This window comes from Anolis sagrei, chromosome X (assembly GCF_037176765.1).
Source record: "Anolis sagrei isolate rAnoSag1 chromosome X, rAnoSag1.mat, whole genome shotgun sequence".
Lineage (NCBI taxonomy): Eukaryota > Metazoa > Chordata > Lepidosauria > Squamata > Dactyloidae > Anolis > Anolis sagrei.
The window spans coordinates 84,282,677-84,302,488 of NC_090034.1; the positions used below are offsets into that span (position 1 = coordinate 84,282,677).

The 19,812-nt window shown below is 43.3% G+C and overlaps 1 protein-coding gene across 10 annotated transcripts in view; it reads left to right on the forward strand.

Moving 5' to 3' along the window:
- The window catches only part of MACF1 (microtubule actin crosslinking factor 1), a 398,178-nt gene that overhangs the window by 25,344 nt on the left and 353,022 nt on the right, over window positions 1-19,812 (forward strand). The window contains exon 1 of one of the 10 annotated variants that reach the window (XM_060784083.2): window positions 2,406-2,775. The exons of the other annotated variants lie outside the window; for them this stretch is intronic. Coding sequence (XP_060640066.2) covers window positions 2,682-2,775 — 94 coding nt within the window. The 5' untranslated portion in view covers window positions 2,406-2,681. Of the gene's footprint in view, window positions 1-2,405; window positions 2,776-19,812 lie in introns of those variants that run through there. 10 annotated transcript variants of the gene reach the window in all.

Here is a 19,812-nt window from a genome sequence, read left to right on the forward strand (position 1 = left end):
CCCAACCCTGCTATATGCCTGTGAAACGTGGACTGTCTACAGACGTCACATGCAGCAGCTGGAACAATTCCATCAGCGCTGCCTCCGGAAAATCCTGCAAATCTCCTGGGAAGATAGGCAGGCAAACGTCAGCGTGCTGGAAGAAGCAAAGACCACCAGCATTGAAGCGATGGTCCTCCAACATCAACTCCGCTGGGCCGGCCACGTTGTCTGGATGCCTGACCACCATCTCCCAAAGCAATTGCTCTACTCCGAACTCAAGAATGGAAAACAGAACGTTGGTGGACAGGAAAAAAGATTTAAAGATGGCCTCAAAGCCAACCTTAAAATCTCTGGCATAGACACAGAACTGGGAAGCCCTGGCCCTTGAGCGCTCCAGCTGGAGGTCAGTTGTGACCAGCAGTGCTGCAGAATTTGAGGAGGCACGAGTGGAGGGTGAAAGAGAGAAACGTGCCAGGAGGAAGGCGCGTCAAGCCAACCCTGACCGGGACCGCCTTCCACTTGGAAACCAATGCCTTCACTGTGGGAGAAGATGCGGGTCAAGAATAGGGCTCCACAGCCACCTACGAATCCATAAGGAAACCCATCATGGAAGACCATCTTACTCGTCCAACGAGGGATCGCCTAAGTAGTAAGTAAGATGCTCTTTATTTACAGGACTTGCACTGCTCAGACTCGTCCACAAGGTGGCGCTAAAGCCCTTATTTCAACTCTATGCTTCTCCCCCTTTTTGAACAATATTCTGAATTCTCCCAAAGAGGAGACCATCACAGCATGTGGCAACCAACCCCACCCACTTGAATTAATGTAGATCTATGCTATTGGATCCTAGGAGTTTAGTGGGGGACCAGCCCTTTTTGGCAGAGAAGGCTTAAGTGGCCTTGCAAAACTACAACTCCCAGGAGTCCCATAGCGCTGAGCCACATTTGTTCAAGAGGCTCCAAATAATAACAATGAGATGCACCAAAATAGAAAAAGCAGGATATAAATAATAATAATAATAATAATAATAATAATAAATCTATGAACCTATATAGAGTTCAGAAAAGCAAGGTATTATTATTATTATTATTATTATTATTGGGTTGTGAGTTTTCTGGGCTGTATGGCTATATTCCAGAAGCATCCTCTCCTGATGTTTCGCCCACATCTATGGTTGTGAGGTCTGTTGGAAACTAAGCAAGTGAGGTTTATATATCTGTGGAATGCCCAGGGTGTGAGAAAGAACTCTTGTCTGCTTGAGGCAAGTGTGAATGTTGCAGTTGGTCACCTTGATTAGCATTGAATAGCCTTGCAACTTCAAAACCTGGCTACTTCCTGCCTGGGCGAATCCTTTGTTGAGAGGTGTTAACTGGCTCTGATTGTTTCCTGTCTGGAATTGATTTTTCTGCGCTGTATGGCCATGTTCCAGAAACATTCTCTCCTGATTCAAAATACAGGGAGATTCCAGACAAGAATCAATCAGGGCCAGCTAACACCTCCAAACAAAGGATTCCCCCAGGCAGGAAGCAGCCAAGTTTTGACGCTGCAAGACTATTCAAGGACATTCAATTGAGGCAAGTTTGAATGTTGCAACTGGCCAGCCCGATTAGCATTGAATAGCCTTGCAACTTCAAAACCTGGCTACTTCCTGCCTGGGTGAATCCTTTGTTGGGGGGTGTTAACTGACTCTGATTGTTTCCTGTCTGGAATTGACTTTTCCGGGCTGTATGGCCGTGTTCCAGAAACATTATCTCCTGATTCAAAACACAGGGAGATTCCAGACAAGAATCAATCAGGGCCAGCTAACACCTCCCAACAAAGGATTCCCCCAAGCAGGAAGCAGACAGGTTTTGATGCTGCAAGACTATTCAAGGATATTCAATTGAGGCAAGTGTTAATGTTGCAATTGGCCAGCTTGATTAGCACTGAATAACCTTGCAACTTCAAAACCTGGCTACTTCCTGCCTGCGTGAATCCTTTGTTGGGAGGTTTCTTGGTTTCTTGTTTGGAATTGACAACAAAGGATTCCCCCAGGCTTTGAAGCTGCAAGGCCATTAAATGCTCATCAAGGTGGCCAATGGCAACATTCACACTTGCCTCCAACAAGCAGGAATTCTTTCTCCCACCCTGGACATCATTCTACAGATTCCACTTGCCTAGTTTCCAAACAGACCTCACAACCTTTGAGGATGGAGGCGAAACGTCAGGAGAGAATGCTTCTCGAGCAACCCAATTATTCAAGAAGACTTGAGCAGAAGAGATGGGGAGGGAGGGAGGGAGCAGGTCAGCTGGTGCAGCGTGCGCCCGCCCCTTTTTGTCCACGTGACGTCCTGTGGGCTCCTTCCCCTTTTCTTCCCTTTTTCTCTCCCAATTGCAATACCGCTGTCGGCCACTGTGTGTCGCGGTGGGGTCCTTGGCGGCGTCAGTGGGCGAGGGAAACCGGCGGCTGGGAGGAGCCTCGGAAGAGAAGAAGGAGAAGCTGAAGCAGGAGGAGGAATAGAAGGAAAGGGAGGAAGAAGGAGAGGAAGAGGAGGAGGAGGAGAAAAAGAGAAGGAGGAAGGGACGCCGACGCGACTGCTCCTGGTTCTTCTTCTTCTTCTTGATTCTTAGGAGGGAAGGGCCTCCCTCCTTCCCTCCTTCCTTCCTTCCCTCCCTTTTTCCTTCCCTCCTTCCTTCTTTCCTTCCTTCCCTTTGGAGCCATGGCCGGCTACGTCCCTGGCCAGCTGCCCCTGACCCGCTCCCAGGAGAAGGAGTTCGTCCAGGCCTATGAGGACGTCCTGGAGAGATACAAAGGTAAGAAGAGAGGGAGAGGGAGGAGAGGAAAGAGGAGGGCTCTCTTCCTCTTCTCTTCCTTCTTATTGCAGTTGCTCTCTACCGGCTCCTTCCTTCCTCATTGCCTCCCCATGAAAACCAGCAAAGTTTCGGGTGCATTGGGTTGTGTCCTGTGTGTTTTGTGTGCATGTGATTGTGTTCTAGGCTGCCTCTCTCTACATGTATGTATGTATGTATGTATGAAGGGATTCCAAGGCCTGGAAAGAAGAAGGTAGGAGGAAAGGAAGGAAGAGGGAGGGAGAGAAGGAAGGAAAGGAGAGAAGGAAAGGGAGGTAGAGAGAGAAGAAAGGAAAGAAGGGAGGAAAGAGGAAGGAAGGAGTGAATAAAGGAGAAAAGTGGGAAGGAAGGGAAGAAGGGGAGGAAAGAGGAAGGAAGGCATGAATAAAGGAGAAAAGGAAGGAATGAAGGAAGGGATAGAAGGAAGAAGGGGAGGAAAGAGGAAGGAAGGAGTGAATAAAGGAGAAAAGTGGGAAGGAAGGGAAGAAGGGAGAGAAGTAAGGAAGAAGGGGAGGAAAGAGGAAGGAAGGCATGAATAAAGGAGAAAAGGAAGGAATGAAGGAAGGGATAGAAGGAAGAAGGGGAGGAAAGAGGAAGGAAGGAGTGAATAAAGGAGAAAAGTGGGAAGGAAGGGAAGAAGGGAGAGAAGTAAGGAAGAAGGGGAGGAAAGAGGAAGGAAGGCATGAATAAAGGAGAAAAGGAAGGAATGAAGGAAGGGATAGAAGGAAGAAGGGGAGGAAAGAGTTAGGAAGGCATGAATAAAGGAGAAAAGGAATGAAGCAAGGGAAGGAAGGAAAAGGAAGGGATAGAAGGAGGAAGGGGAGGAAAGAGTTAGGAAGACATGAATAAAGGAGAAAAGGAAGGAATGAAGGAAGAGAAGGAAGGAAAAGGGAGGGATAGAAGGAAGAAGGGGAGGAAAGAGGAAGGATTGAGTGAATAAACGAGAGGCGAGAGCGAAGGAAAGGAAAAGGAAGAGAGAGAAGAAAGAAGGGAAGGAAGGAAAGAGGAATGACGGAGTGAATAAAGGAGAAAAGGGAGGAAAGAAGGAAGGGAAAAATGGAAGGGAGAAAAAGGAAGGAGTGAATGAATGAGAAAAGGGAGGAAGGAGGGAATGAAGGAAAGAAGGGAGGGAGAGAAGGAAGAAGGGGAGGAAAGAGGAAGGAGTCAATAACTTAGAAAAGGGAGAAAAGAGGGAAGGAGGGAAGGAAAAGTAGAGAGAAGGAAGGAAAGAAGGGAGAAAAGAGGGGAGGATGAAAAAGGAAAGAAAGAAAGGAAAGAGAGAGAGAAAGGGAGAAAAGAGGGAAAGAAGGAAGAACAGAAGGGAGGGGTGAAGGAAGAATAGGGGAAAAGGAAAGAGGAAGGAGGAAAAAGAGGATAGAGGAAGAAGGTAGAAAAGGAAGGAAGATGGAAGGAAGGGAAGGAGGGAAAAGGAGAGAGAGAAGGAAGGGAGGAAAAAGGAGAGCGGAGGAAGGAAAAGGAAGGAAGGCAAGAAGGAAGGAGTGAATAAAGGAGAAAAGGGAAGGAAGGGACAAAGGAAGGGGAAAAGAGAAGAAGGAAATAAGGAAGGAAAGGAGGGAAGGAAGGAGAACAAGAAGGACAGAAGGAAAGAAAGAGAGGGAAGTAAGGCCTATTTCTATTTAGTCAGAGATGCCAAGACTTGGAAGGAAAGAAAGAAGGAGGTAATGGAAGGAAGGAAGGCGGAAAGGCCTGGCTGCTGAGGGAAACCCTGCTGGGAAAAGGAAGGGGAAGGCCTGTGCAGATGGAGAGGAGAGCGGGGCTTGGGGGAGAAGAGAAAGGCTGGAAATGGGGCCTTGGATTCGCACCCAGGGCCCTTCCCTTTCTCTTAGCAAGGAGCTAGACCAGTTGCCCTGCCTGGTGTTTACTGGTGTCACTGGTCCAAGGAGGCAAAGATCTTCATGGCATTTCTAGCCATAAGGTCAAGGCGTCTGCAAAGACTGATCAGTTGAGGGAAGAATGATAGAAGGAGGGAAAGGAAGGAAGGGAAAGAAGAGAAGAAGAAAAAGAAAGGAAGGATGGAAGGAAGGAAAGAAAAAGGGGAGAAGGAAGAAAAGAGGGAAGGAGAAATAGGAGGATAGAAGGAAAGAAGGGAGGGAAGACAGGTCTATTTCTATTTAGATCTGTTAAGGCATCAAAGAAGGAGTGCAGCTGAGAGATGCCTCCGGAAAAGCAGAGTGAAACCCAGAGGAGGCTGGACTGAAATAGAACAGGCGTTTGAAATAAGGAGCTCTCTTTGTATGGGGAATAATAATATCACATAAAGAACAGATCCCTGTGTTCACGGGGCTGCTATCTGCGTCTGACAAAATATGGCCTCTCTAGGCATTTTTGGGGTCCTCAGACACAACTCTATGGTGTCCTTGGGTCATTTATCCAGGATGGACATAACATGTCACCTCTAGGCATTTTCTAGGTCCTCCAGCGTAACTCTATGATCTTGGACAGGAGGTCCTTCATTTCAATAGGGTTTGCGATTGCCTGTGGTTTTTGCAAAATCTGGGAATGTATTTTCTGCAGATTGAGGCATCATGCCATATAGACCAAAGTAAGAGGAGTCCCAATCTTAGCTATATAGTCCTGAGTCTTAATATTGCATTTAATTGTACTTCTTCTAGAAGAAACCCAGAACACACCTTTAGCCCCTTGCGTCCTTCATACCGCAGGTTTGTTGAGCATTAGATATGTCTGCACATTGCTTGCTTCTGTTTGGTGACCTGTGAGAATCCTTTTTGGTGTGGCTTCTGTGTTGCCGAGGCGTTTGAAGCTGCATTCCTACCTGGATTATCATTACCACCAGCCCTAAGGGTGCTCTCCACTCCCTTCCCATTTGAGAGACTGGGATTTTGCCCCAAGCATCTTCCCGGCCTTGAAGTTTGCAGCCAGGTTTCCTCTTCTGCAGAGAAAGTAGTATATATCAAGGAAAGCACGTTTTCATGTCTTCCCCCCATTGTTGGTTGTGATTTTGGTGAATTCTGTGCAAAACGAATGAGAATCTTGAATTGGCAGCATTCGATTTCAGGTCCCAGAATCTCAGACAATCAGCCAAGGGGCTTTTGGGAGTTGAAGTCCAAAAGACATAGAGTTGAAAGGTTGAGAAACACGAGAAATGTGAAGCTTCAGAGGTTATTTGTGAAAGGAGGAAAGCTGAGGACTATAATAAAGGTAAAGGTAGAGATTTCCCATTGACATTAAGTACAGTCGTGTCCGACTCTGCGGTGGGGGGTGGTGCTCATCTCCATTTCTAAGCCGAAGAGCCAGTGTTGACCATAGACACCTCCAAAGACATGTGCCTGGCATGACTGCATGGAGTGATGTTATCTTCCCTTTGGAGTGGTACCTATTGATCTACTCACATTTGCATGTTTTTGAACTGCTAGGTTGGCAGAAGCTGAGGCTAACAGCAGGAGCTCACCCCATTCCCCGGATTCGAACCGCTGACCTTTTGGTTAGAAAGTTCAGCAGCTCAGTGCTTTAACCTGCTGTGCCATCATTATTATAGTTGGGAACCCCCGGTAGCACAGCGGGTTAAAGCCTTATTCCAACAGGACTGAAGACCAACAGGTCAGAGGTTCAAATTCAGATAGAGCGTGGATGGGCTCTGTCATACAGGGACATGAGAGAAGTCCCCTACAGTATGGTAAAACATCAAAACATCAGGGCGTCCCTGGGGCAATGTCCTTGCAGATGGCCAATTCTCTCAAACCAGAAGCAACTTGCAGTTTCTCAAGTTGCTCCTGACAATGAAATAATAATAATATAATAATTATCATCATCATTATATGGCCAAGGGACTTTGTGGAGTTGGCTCAAGGCAGGGCACAACATTGTTAAAATACACCATTATGTAAAATGCATTCCTTAAAAGCACATATTAAAAGACTTGACACGAAAGCTAAAGCACAGTGAACGTAGAATGCGATTTTAACATTCACAATTAAAATGGATTGGGTAGACCTACTAAAGAGCTAGGTCTTCAGTTGAAGTTTAATTCTGAATTGGAGCTATGTTTCGAATTGTTGAGGGAAACAAAACGCCTATATGTTAGCCTCAATTCGTGAATTTGGGGAGAGGGATGATGATGATGATGATGAGTATTATTATTATTATTATTATTATTATTATTATTATTATTATTAGAAACACAACAAGATGAGTCCACAGCAGGCACTCTGCTGGCTGTTGAATTAGATCACACATCGGACACTTCCCAAGTGTCTAGGACTGTGTGATGTATTGACAAATAATGCGTGCGGATCCCAGTAAGGTGGCCTTTTGCAGCTGGCCGATGGTAATTTTGTCAGTGCCGATTGTGTTTAAGTGCAGGCCAAGGCACACTGCACCCAGTGTACCATTCACCACTGGGACCACCTTGACTGGCTTGTGCCAGAGTCATTGGAGTTTGATCTTTAAATCCTCATTTCATATCGGCTTTATTATCCTGGGCGACGACCGAGTCAGTATAGACTTCTTTAGAGTTTGTTTCACCATATTTAAATGGGTTGGGTGCACTTATTATTATTATTATTATTATTATTATTATTATTACAGTTAAGCCCCCCTGGTGGCACAGTGAGTTAAACCGCTGAGCTGCGGAACTTGCTGACCGAAAGGTTGGTGGTTTGAGTCCGGGAAGCAGGGTGAGCTCCCGCTGTTAGGCCCAGCTTCTGCCAACCTAGCAGTCCAAAAACATGCAAATTTTAGTAGATCAATAGGTACCACTTCTGTGGGTAGGTGTCAGCACTCCATGCAGTCATGCCAGCGACATGATCTTGGAGGTATCTACGGACAATGCCAGCTCTTCAGCTTGGAAACATAGATGAGCACCAGCTCCAGGGTTGGACACGACTAGACTTAATCTTTACTTTATCTTTACTTATATTGCTACAGTTAGTTATACTACACATTTCTGTCTTGATTGAGAACCAAAGCAGGTAAAGGAAAGTCTTGCATAGAGATTGGAAAGTCATGGCTGGATCCCAAACTTAGGTCCCATTGAGGACGATTTTGCAAAAGTTGTAGACATTAAGCGTATTTCTTTTTCCTTTCCAGTTGGCGTGTCCTTGCCATTCTGTGTAGTGGCACTGTGGTTTGCACTGTGGTTTCAATTTCCCTATTGAAACATTACTTTGGGGGTAGGTAGTGAATGGTAGAAGGTAGGAGAGAGGTTATGAACACGTTTTGCAAATGCTTGAGCTTTGGGCACTGGATAAGAGACACAGAGCGGTGGAACAGGACCTTCTGATTGCTATAAATGTTGCTAGATTTGACATTGAGGTTCTTTGTGACGGTCAGTGCGAACGTCCAGTTTGCTTGACCCACTTGGGTTGCTTTGGCCCATCTTCCTCCTCCTTCCAGCTCTTCTAGTTCATTGTTACTATCGCTGATTCAATTTGCCTTCTTGCCCAAGGCGGTTTGCAACAAGTTGCCGTGCAAAAAGCCAAAGCAAACAAATGCTGATTCTGTTAGAAGCGCAACATTAAAAAGGAACAGTTTAAAAATGCACATTTGGAAACATAGTGATGAAAACAAAAGATAGAAGCTGTCCTCGCCTCTGCTTCTTATCAAATAGCAGCTGAAAGTGAGAAATAAGAGTGGTTTGAAATTTGACTGGTGAACTTAAAGCTCTTTTTGTTTCTTTTTCTTTTGGAAGGTCACTCAAAACAGGTTTAGATGGGATAGCTTTAGAAAGGACTCACGGTGCATCTGCACTGTGGAACTAATGCAGTTTTGACACCGTTTGAACTTCAAACCTTGGGGGTTGTGGTTTGGTGTGAGGAGGATAATGATTGTGGCGCAGTGGGTTAAACCACTGAGCTGCTGTACTTGTTGACCGAAAGGTCGCAGGTTGGAATGCGGGGAGCAGCATGAGCTCCCGCTGTCAGCCCCAGCTTCTGCCAACCTAGCAGTTCAAAAACATGCAAAGGTGAGTAGATCAATAGGTACCGCTCCAGCGGGAAAGTAACAACGCTCCATGCAGTCATGCCGACCACATGACTTTGGAGGTGTCTATGGACAACGCTGGCTCTTCTGTTTAAAAATGGAGATGAGCACCAGCTCCGATAGTCGGACACGAATGGATTTAACGTCAGGGGAAAAGCTTTATCTTTACCTAAAACTGCAAATCACAGGATTGCATAGCATGGAACCATGGCAGTTAAAGTGGTGCCAAACTGCATCAAATCTACAATGTAGATGCACCCAAAGAAGGGACTAAAAACACTCCACGGTCATTTATTATGTTGATCGAAAGGTCGCAGGTTCGATTCCGGGGAGCGGCGTGAGCTTCCGCTGTCAGCCCTAGCTTCTGCCAACCTAGCAGTTCGAAAACATGCAAATGTGAGTAGATTAATAGGTACCGCTCCGGCGGGAAGGTAACGGCGCTCCATGCAGTCATGCCGGCCACATGACCTTGGAGGTGTCTATGGACAATGCTGGCTCTTTGGCTTAGAAATGGAGATGAGCACCACACCCCAGAGTCAGACATGACTGGACTTAATGTCAGGGGACCTTTTTAAGGTCAGGGGAAAACATTTATCTTTACCTAAAACTGCAAATCACAGGATTGCATAGCATGGAACCATGGCAGTTAAAGTGGTGCCAAACTGCATCAAATCTACAATGTAGATGTACCCAAAGAAGGGACTAAAAACACTCCACGGTCATTTATTATAGACGTAAGGTCAGGAGAAAACCTTTATCTTTACCTAAAACTGCAAATCACAGGATTGCATAGCACGGAGCCATGGCAGTTAAAAGTGGTGCCAAACTGCATCAAATCTACAATGTAGATGTACCCAAAGAAGGGACTAAAAACACTCCACGGTCATTTATTATGGACGTAAGGTCAGGGGAAAACCTTTATCTTTACCTAAAACTGCAAATCACAGGATTGCATAGCATGGAGCCATGGCAGTTAAAGTGGTGCCAAACTGCATCAAATCTACAATGTAGATGCACCCAAAGAATGTACTAAAAACACTCCACAGTTGGTCCACATGCTGGACCACTCTCACAACCACCATGTCAGACTACACAGAGAAGCCATTGAAATACACAAGCATGTGGATAATTTCAACAGAAATGAGGAAACCATGAAAATGAACAAAATCTGGCTACCAGTATTAAAAAAAACTCTAAAATTGCACAACAACAGAGAGGAAGCAGGCAGGGACATCTAATTACCTCTCAACAAAAGTTTGCTCCAGGCACAGTCAGCCCATTGTATGCTAATCAAGGTGGTCAGTTGAAACATTCACACCTAGCTCCAGCAGACAAGAGTCCTTTGTCTCACCTTGGTTATTCCACAGATATATAAACTTTTTTTCCTAGTTCTAGCAGACCTCACTACCTCTGAGGATGCTTGCCATAGATGCAGGCGAAATGTCAGGAGAGAATGCCTCTAGACCATGGCCATACAGACCGAAAAAAACCTACAACAACCCACTCCACAGTCATTTGTTATGGGCGTAAGGTTGGGAAAACCCCCTCAGATGCAAAGCTGCCATTGAATTAACCTGAAAATTAGGCTTCTCTTTCTTTGCGGAGGCTGAATGCATCCTATTGGGAGACCAGGGGCTTTTGTCTGCTTAAGCATTCATTTCCCTTCTCTGGGCAGGCATTGTAAACAAGATTATTCCCAGCCTAAGTCTCTTGGGAGCCTCATGGCACCGATGGGTTTTCATGCGCCGGCCTCAGAGCCATGCTTCTTATGGTGCAGGCATTGTCTGTCTGTCCATCCCTCCATCTCTTAGGGTTTCGGGTCTCAGATTCAAGGAAAGCAAAGCAAGGCAAGGTGGTTGTTGTCTTCTTTGGGCGCCTTTTGCAAAGCGCAAGGCAAGCCGGAGCAGGTAGGGAGGGCGGCAAAGGAAATTAAAGCGAAATATGTTTTTTGTCACCCCTTTGGAATGCGCCAGATGTTCTGTTCAGCCAAGTGTCTCCGGCTTATACTTTTATGGTAGATTTAATTAGCAAAATTTGATGAGGATGTTGCCGCAGGGGTTATCAACCCGAAAGCAGTCCTTCGGAAAACGGCTGCAATTAGTCAATGCATACTTCTGGGGAATGGTGAAAAGTAACTTTCCCAAGGGCTGTGCACAAACGCAACGGATATTGAGGTTCAAACTCAGTTCTGGCAGCTTGATTCATAATATTGCTGTGTCTGGTGCAGTACAAACCCTAAACAAGTCTTCTGTTGCACAGTGTGGAGAAATCTGTATACCCCAAGAGCTAGGAACTGCAATTCCCAGCAGCAGGAGGCAGCATGGGGGCGGTGGGAGCCGTAGTCCCCTTAAAATCAATACTTAAGCTATGATTGCATGCATGGATCACTGGAGCATTCGCCCCTTAATTGCTTTTGCCATGCGATGTGGTTTACATAGATGCATAATATGGGCCTAATTGTGGAGCATCCCTCAGTTTTGCTTGTCCCAATGGAAGGCCTCTAGTGTGTGTTTCTTCATGTGTCATTTGGACACTGTGTTTTTGAGGTTTAGTCCACATTAAGTGGTTGTTGTTATTTCATACATAGCAAGATTAGTACACAGCAAACAAGATGACTATACTGGCTTTTGTATTTGATCACACATCGGATACTTCCCAAGTGACTGGGACTTTTGTGTTCCTCAGAAACACACTCTACATATCTCATCCAGGGTTTTATCAGTTTAATTCCTAGTACATTTGGCCCACCCACTGTATTCTATTTCTCCAACATGTTATTTTGAAACTGTTTATTTTATTTTTTATTTCATGTATTTATTTTGATGGTATTCTTGCTTCTTGTATTTGCTGTACTGTAATTTTGGGCTTGGTCTCATGTTAGCTGCCCCGAGTCCCCTTTGGATATAAATAAAGATGATGGATATTATTATTATTATTATTATTATTATTATTATTTGGAGCCCCCGGTGGCGCAGTGAGTTAAAGCCCTGTGCCGACAGGACTGAAGACCGACAGGTCGCAGGTTCGAATCTGGGGAGAGGCGGATGAGCTCCCTCTATCAGCTCCAGCTCCTCATGCGGGGACATGAGAGAAGCCTCCCACAAGGATGATGAAAACATCAAAATCATCCAGGCGTCCCCTGGGCAACGTCCTTGCAGACGGCCAATTCTCTCACACCAGGAGTCATTCCTGACACGACAAAAAAAGAAAGAAAAGAAATTGAAACACAACAAGATGAGTCCACTGCAGACAAGATCACTCTGCTGGCTGTTGTATTGGATGACACGTCTTACACTTCCCAAGTGTCTAGGACTGTGTGATGTATTGGCAAATAATGCGTGCAGATCCCAGTAAGGTGGCCTTCTGCAGCTGGCAGCTGGTAATTTTGTCAGCACCGATTGTGTTTAAGTGCAGGCCAAAGTCTTTAGGCACTGCACCCAGTGTGCTGATCACCACTGGGACCACCTTGATTGGCTTGTGCCAGAGTTTTTGGAGTTCGATCTTTAAATCCTCATATCGTTTCAGCTTTTCCAGTTGTTCCTCTTCAATCCTGCTGTCACCTGGGATTGCAACATCGACGATCGATACTTTGTTTTCTAACACGATCATGAGGTCAGGAGTATTGTGCTCCAAAACTCTGTCTGTCTTAATCCAGAATTCCCAGAGTAACTTAACGTCTTCAAAAGTAACTTTTTCCGGCTTGTGATCCCACCAGTTCTTTGTTGTAGGCAGATGGTATTTGTGACAGAAGTTCCAATGAATCATCTGAGCAACGGTGTTAATGTCTCTGCTTGTAATCTGTCTACGTGATCTTCTTGCAGCAGTTGAGGATGTGATCTATTGTTTCATCTGCTTCTTTGCAGAGTCTACATTTGGGATCTGTCATTGACTTTTCAATTCTGGCTTTGATGGCATTGGTTCTAATGGCTTGTTCTTGGGCTGCCAGAATCATGCCCTCCGTCTCCTTTTTCAAAGTTACATTTGTGAGCCACATCCATGTTTTTTCTTTGTCAATTTGGCATAGATTATTATTATTATTATTATTATTATTATTATTATTATTAGGACTGTGTGATGTATTGGTGAATAATGTGTGCAGAGCTGAGTAGAGTGGCCTTTTGCAGCTGACAGATGGCAATTTGGTCAGTGCTGATTGTCTTTAAGTGCAGGCCAAGGTCTTTAGGCACTGCATCCCATGTGCCGATCACCATTGGGACCACCTTGACTGGCTTGTGCCAGAGTCTTTGTAGTACTCTTCAAAAGTACTCCTAGTCACTGCTGATACCTGAGCCTCCAGGTTCAGAGTAAAAACCCCAAACCATGAAGCTAACCTGCCTTCCAACAGATCAGGAGTCTTGTCTGGATTGGGCTTCAATTGAAGTGATGAGTGTGGATGTTCCCTGGGGCTTCAAAGAATAACCCCTTTGTGGCAGGCTTGGAAACATTATTAGCATTGTTATTGTTATTATTATTATTAATTTCATATCAAAAGCATTGCATACATTAGTATTATTATAATGCCTTGGAGGCATTATTATTATTATTATTATTATTGTTATTATTATTTCTATTATTTCATATTAAAAGCATTGCATAAAAATAGAAGGAGCGCAGGTGGCTAAATATCTTTTGACCAAAAACAGGCAACCGCAATGGCAGTGTCTGTAGCCTCCAACAATTCTTCCTTTGTACATGAGGCAGGGCATAATGGACAAGCATACAGATGCGGAGTTGTCTGTTCTGCTCCACAGTCACATAAGGCATTGAAAGACCACTGCACCTTCCTGGCATGTTCCAAGAGAGATCCATGCTGTGTGAAGTTGCCGTGTTGTCACCCCCCCCCCCCCAATTGTGTTCCAAAATGTGGGGACCATGCGACGTTCCAGTTGTTGGTGCACTGTATGTCCCAGCAGCCTTCGGGACTGCAGTCCTGGTTCCCACCGCTGCCACAGTCCTTTTTTACTGGAAAACTAATTACTTTTAAGCTGTGCATCTTGAGCAGGAGGGAAATCCAGTCGGGTCACTTTCCCAGACAAAAGTGAAGTTTCACCCAACGTTCTGCTGACAGATGATGGTGATGATAATAATAATAATGTCAAAATTGTGTTCACATGCTCCACAATGGCAACGGGGAACCTGCTGCTCCAGTCCAGTCGCCAAAAAACCGACTCTCCATCTCAGCAACTTTGTGCGTCTGTTGATTGATGGCGACTCCATGAATTCCCCGGGATTTTCTCAGGCAAGAAGACTCAGAGGTGGCTCTGCCTACTCTGTCTTCTCAAAATATCACTTGCATTGCCTGGTATTCCTTGGCAGCCTTTCTGGGCTTGAAGAAGGGTCCCCTTTATGGACTGCCGCTCCCAGCATCACTGTTGGGGGATTCTGGAAGTCACAGTCCAAAAAGACTCCTTTCTCCAAGCTCTGGAAGTTCGAGTCTGCAGCATTTGGGGAAAAGAGACCAAGGACTGATGTTGTGTCTGTGTGCTTTCAAGTCCGCTGCTGACTTATGACCACCTTATGAATTCCAAGGTGTTTTCATAGGCAAGGAATACTAAACCAGCACAGTTAAAGTAGTATCATATTGCAACAAGTATGTGATGTAGATACATCCCCAACTATGAGCAGAGGGTTTGGGGGTTGGCATTCCTAGATTGGGGCTGAAACCATCCTCACTGGCTCAAACACTGCTCCTGACATTTATTTTGGGGTTCAAACCCCAAAGGATAAGGGGTTTTGCCTGACTGAGGGATCATACAATACAAACATGCTTGTCAGGTCATTTTGGGGTGTCTACTGCAGGCATTGGGTGGCTTATTACAGAACATTGAATTGTCTATTGCGAACTATGGAGTGTCTATTATAGGTTACTTGGGTGTCTATTACAAACTTTGTGCTTTTTATTGTACAATATTGCTTTTATTACAGGCTGTTGATTTGTCTGTTGCAGACTATTGGGCTATCTATTGTACAATATTGGGGGTGTCCTTTCCAAAATATAGGAGTGGCTGTTGCCGACTATTGGGATGTCTATTACACTATGTAACAAAATTTGAAAAAAAAATCTGTTCCTGGTTTGAAAGTGTTATTTCTTGTTTAATTGTGTGGCACTTACTTTGAAAGTAGTTGCTATACTTCAGAAACTTTGTTTTTGTGGCAGTCATAAACTACCATATATACTAGAGAATAAGCCAAATTTTCAGCTCTTTTTAAAGGCTGAAAACGCCCCCGAGTCAAAGTTATTTATTATTTTACTCTATTGTTATTATTATTATTATTATTATTATTATTTAAATTTACTAGCCATCTTCTGCCACGCGTTGCTGTGGCCCAGTCTGTGTATGTGTGTTTTGTGTGTATATATGTGAATATGTGCATATATGTGTGTTTGCGTGTGTGTATATATATGTGTGTGGTTTTGTGCATGCGCTGTAGCGTCTTTTTGCTTTTTTGGCTTTTAATTATTATTATTATTATTATTATTATTATTAATTTTATTAATTATTAATTTTAAGGCCCTTCCTCTGTGTTTTTCAGTGTTTTTATGAGTGATGGTCACTTGTTGGCCTGATAGGTGTATTGTGTCCAAATCTCGTGTCAATTCGTCCAGTGATTTTTGAGTTATGTTAATCCCAGAAATGAACATTACATTTTTATTTATATAGATTATTTTACTCTATTTATTATCATCATTATTATTACATTTATTATTTTACACTATTTATTATTATTAAATTTATTATTTTATTCTATTATTCTATTTATTTATTTATTCATTTATGGCATTTATATCCCTCCCTTCTCACCCTGAAGGGGACTCAGAGCGGCTTATGAATTATATGTACATACAATATATTATATTATTAGCATAACACAATATTAGTATTATATATTATTACATTGTACTATACCACTATACTGCAATATTATTAGTAATACAACATGTAATATAAAATATATAATTATTATATTACATTGTATTATTGGTATTATATTGTATTACAATATTATGATCAATATTACAAGTAATATATTATAATTATTAGCATAGCATAATACCAGTACTGTACATCACTACTCTGTATTATACCACTACACCCCAACATCACCAGTAATATTACATGTAATATATAATATACAATTATTATATCATATTATTATGAGTATTATGTTGTATTATATTATAATATTATTATCAACATAATATATATATTACATTTATTCTTTTACTCTATTATTATTGTTTTTACATTTACATTAGTTTACTTTATTATTATTATTTTTATTACATTTCTCTATTTTACTCTTCATATTATTGGAAGGATACTTAAGCACATTTGCATTGAAAAAGGTTACAAAAATGGTTTAATCAGAGTTCTACAGTCTTATCTTCAATTGGTTTTATGTAAATATTCAAAAAACTTAACCCACTGATGCCTCAATTAATGTCATTTTATTGGTATCTATTTTTATTTTGAAATTTACCAATAGCTGCTGCATTTCCCACCCTCGGATTATACTCAAGTCAATAGTTTTTATGGTAAAAAATAGGTGTCTCGGCTTATATTCGGGTCGGATTATACTCGATAATACAGTATGTTGAATTAGTTGAGACTATGACAGGAGTTCTCAAACTTTTAAAACAGAGGGCCAGTTCGCAGTCCCTCAAACCTGGAGGGCCGGATTATAATTTGAAAAAAACATGAATGAAATCCTATGCACATTGCATATATCTTATTTGTAGTGCAAAAATACTTTAAAACAATACAATAATGAAAAATGAAAAACAATTTTAACAAATATAAACTTACTAGTATTTCAATGGGAAGTGTAGGCCTGCTTTTGGTTGATGAGATAGGATTGTTGTTGTGGTGTGCTTTCAAGTCATTTCAGACTTTGGTTGACCCTGAGCAAGGGCCAGGTAAATGACCTTGGAGGGCCGTATCTGGCCCCAGGCTTTAGTTTGAGGACCCCTGCTGTCTGAGATATTCATTGAAAAACTAGAGCAAAACGTGTTGCAGGATGACTTCCCACCCGCAAAAAACCCCCCAACTTTTTTGCAGTTTAATAAACTCTTTCCATGTTTCTATGACAAAACCAATTAGGAAATGACATTTATAACCCAGGAACAAAAATTGTGTTACATAGTGTTATTGGCTATTTGGGTGTCTATTGCAGAACATTTGGTTGCCTCATTTCGGAACATTTGGTTTTCTATTTATTGTACACTAGCCGCCCCCTGTCACGCGTTGCTGTGGCCCAATCTGGTGATCTCAAAAATAAAGTAATGAGAAAGTGTTGGTTTCTAATATACGTAATTTCTTTATGCTTGTGGGCAAACAATACTTCTTGTTGTTTCTTGGTCAATGTTGATGTGGAGATTGTCTGGTTTGCCTACTTTGGACCATGGAACATATTATTGTTGTTTTTTAGGGGTCCCTTTCAAATCTATGATATTATATCTGTCACATACGTATCTGTGTGTATGTGAATCATATATATCTATCTGTATCTATGGCTGGATGGCTCTTTGTCAGGAGGGCTTTGATTGTGTTTTTTTGACCTGGTGAAGGGAGTTGGACTGAATGGCATTAAGATAGCATTTCTCAACCTGGCGATTGGAACCCCTAGGGGGGTCGCAAGGGGGTGTCAGAGGTGTCACCAAAGACCACCAGAAAACACAATATTTTCTGTTGGTCAAGGGGGTTCTGTGTGGGAGGTTTGGCCCAATTCTATCATTGGTGAGGTTCAGAATGCTCCCTGATTGTAAGTGAACTATAAATCCCAGTAACTACAACTCTCAAATGTCAAGGTCTGTTTTCCCCAAACTCCATCTGTGTTCACAATTCGTGCCAAATTTGGTCTAGATCCACCATTGTTTGAGTCCACAGTGCTCTCTGGATGTAGGTAAACTGCAACTCCCAAACTCAAGGTCAATGCTCACCAAACCCTTCCAGAATTATCTGTTGTTCGGATAATTTCCATTATTTGTTGAGGTTCAGAATGCTCTTTGATTGTAGGTGAACCGTAAAACCCAGCAACTACAACTCCCAAATGACAATATTCATGTTTTTTGAGTGATGGTCACTCCTTGGGGTAGTAGCTTTATTGTGTCCAAATTTGGTGGCAATTCGTCCAGTGTTTTTTGAGTTATGTTCATCCCACAAACGAACATTGCATTTTTATTTATATGGAAGACAAGCTTTTGATAGAGTCTCTGGTCACAGAGTTCGGCTTAGATTAGGCCACCAGGCTGTAATGTTTTAAACAGTTTTAAATTGAATTGATCTAATGTTTTTTATCTATATGTAATTACTAGCTGTCCCCTGCCACGTGTTGCTGTGGCCCAGTCTGGTGATCTGGAAAATAAAGTAACGAGAAAGTGTAGGTTTCTAATATATGTAATGTCTTTATGCTTGTGGGTAAACAGTATTTCTTGCTGTTTCTTTGTCAGTGTTGATGTGGAGAGTGTCTGGTTTGCCCACCCTGGAACATGCAACATATTATTGTCCTTCTTTAGGGGTTCCTGTCAAATCTATGATACTATATCTGTGTGCGTGAATCATGTATATCTATCTATATCTATGGCTGGATGTCTCTTTGTCAGGAGAGCTTTGATTACGTTTTCTCGCCCTGGTGAAGGGAGTTGGACTAGATGGCCTTAAGTATTTTCTGTTGGTTCTGGGGTTCAGTGTGGGAAGTTTGCCCCAATTCTGTCATTGATGAGGTTCAGAATTCTCTTTGAGTGTAGGTGAACTATAAATCCCAGTAACTACACCTCCGAAATGTCAAGGTCTATTTCCCCCAAACTCCATCTGTGTTCATATTTGGACATGAGGAGGGCAACTAAAATAATCAAGGGTCTGGAGAACAAGCCCTATGAGGAGCGGCTTAAGGAGCTGGGCATGTTTAGCCTGAAGAAGAGAAGGCTGAAAGGAGATATGATAGCCATGTATAAATATGTGAGAGGAAGCCACAGGGAGGAGGGAGCAAGCTTGTTTTCTGCTTCCTTGGAGACTAGGATGCGGAACAATGGCTTCAAACGTCAAGAGAGGAGATTCCATCTGAACACGAGGAAGAACTTCCTGACTGTGAGAGCCGTTCAGCAGTGGAACTCTCTGCCCCGGAGTGTGGTGGAGGCTCCTTCTTTGGAAGCTTTTCAACAGAGGCTGGATGGCCATCTGTCAGGGGTGATTTGAATGCAATATTCCTGCTTCTTGGCAGGGGGTTGGACTGGATGGCCCATGAGGTCTCTTCCAACTCTTTGATTCTATGATTCTATATGGAATATTTGTGCCAAGTTTGGTCCAGATCCATCATTGTTTCAGTCCACAGTACTCTCTGGACGTAGGTGAACTACAACTCCCAAACTCAAGGTCAATGCCCACACAGGTCATTGGAGTCCTGTGTGCCACATTTGTCCAATTCCGTCATTGGTGGAGTTCAGAATGCTCTTTGATTGTAGGCTAACTATAAATCCCAGCAACTGCAACTCCCAATTTTTTTGAGGGATGGTCACTCCTTGGGTTAGTAGATGTCTTATGGCCAAATTTGGTGGCAATTCATCCAGTGGTTTTTGAGTTATGTTAATCCCACAAACAAAAATTATATTTTTATTTATATAGATGTTGGGGTGCCTGTTGTGAAATATTGAGTTGTCTGTTGCATGCTATTGGGTTGCCTGTGTCCCGTTCCCTGCTCCTGCTCTCTTTCCTGCTCAACTTGGGGAATCTCTGCATCAACTGTCTCCTTTCTGCGAAGATAAACACCATTCCTTTGTTGTGATGCAAAAGCGGGAGTCTCCTCCCTTGGTGGGCATCTGGGCCCTTGGCGTTGAGTGGCTTCTTCTGGCCCAGAGATGTGGCCACCCTCCTTTGCTCTCCTTTCTGCCTTTGCCTCCGGCTTCTTTGGGCGTTGTGACTGACGTTACTCACTCCGCCTGAGCAGCGGGTGGGAAGGAAACTGGGCTTGGAAAGACACTAAATCTAGACGGACCAGTTCTCCTTTCCCAATCGGGTTGCCTCTTGACGTGTTACCGCTTCATCT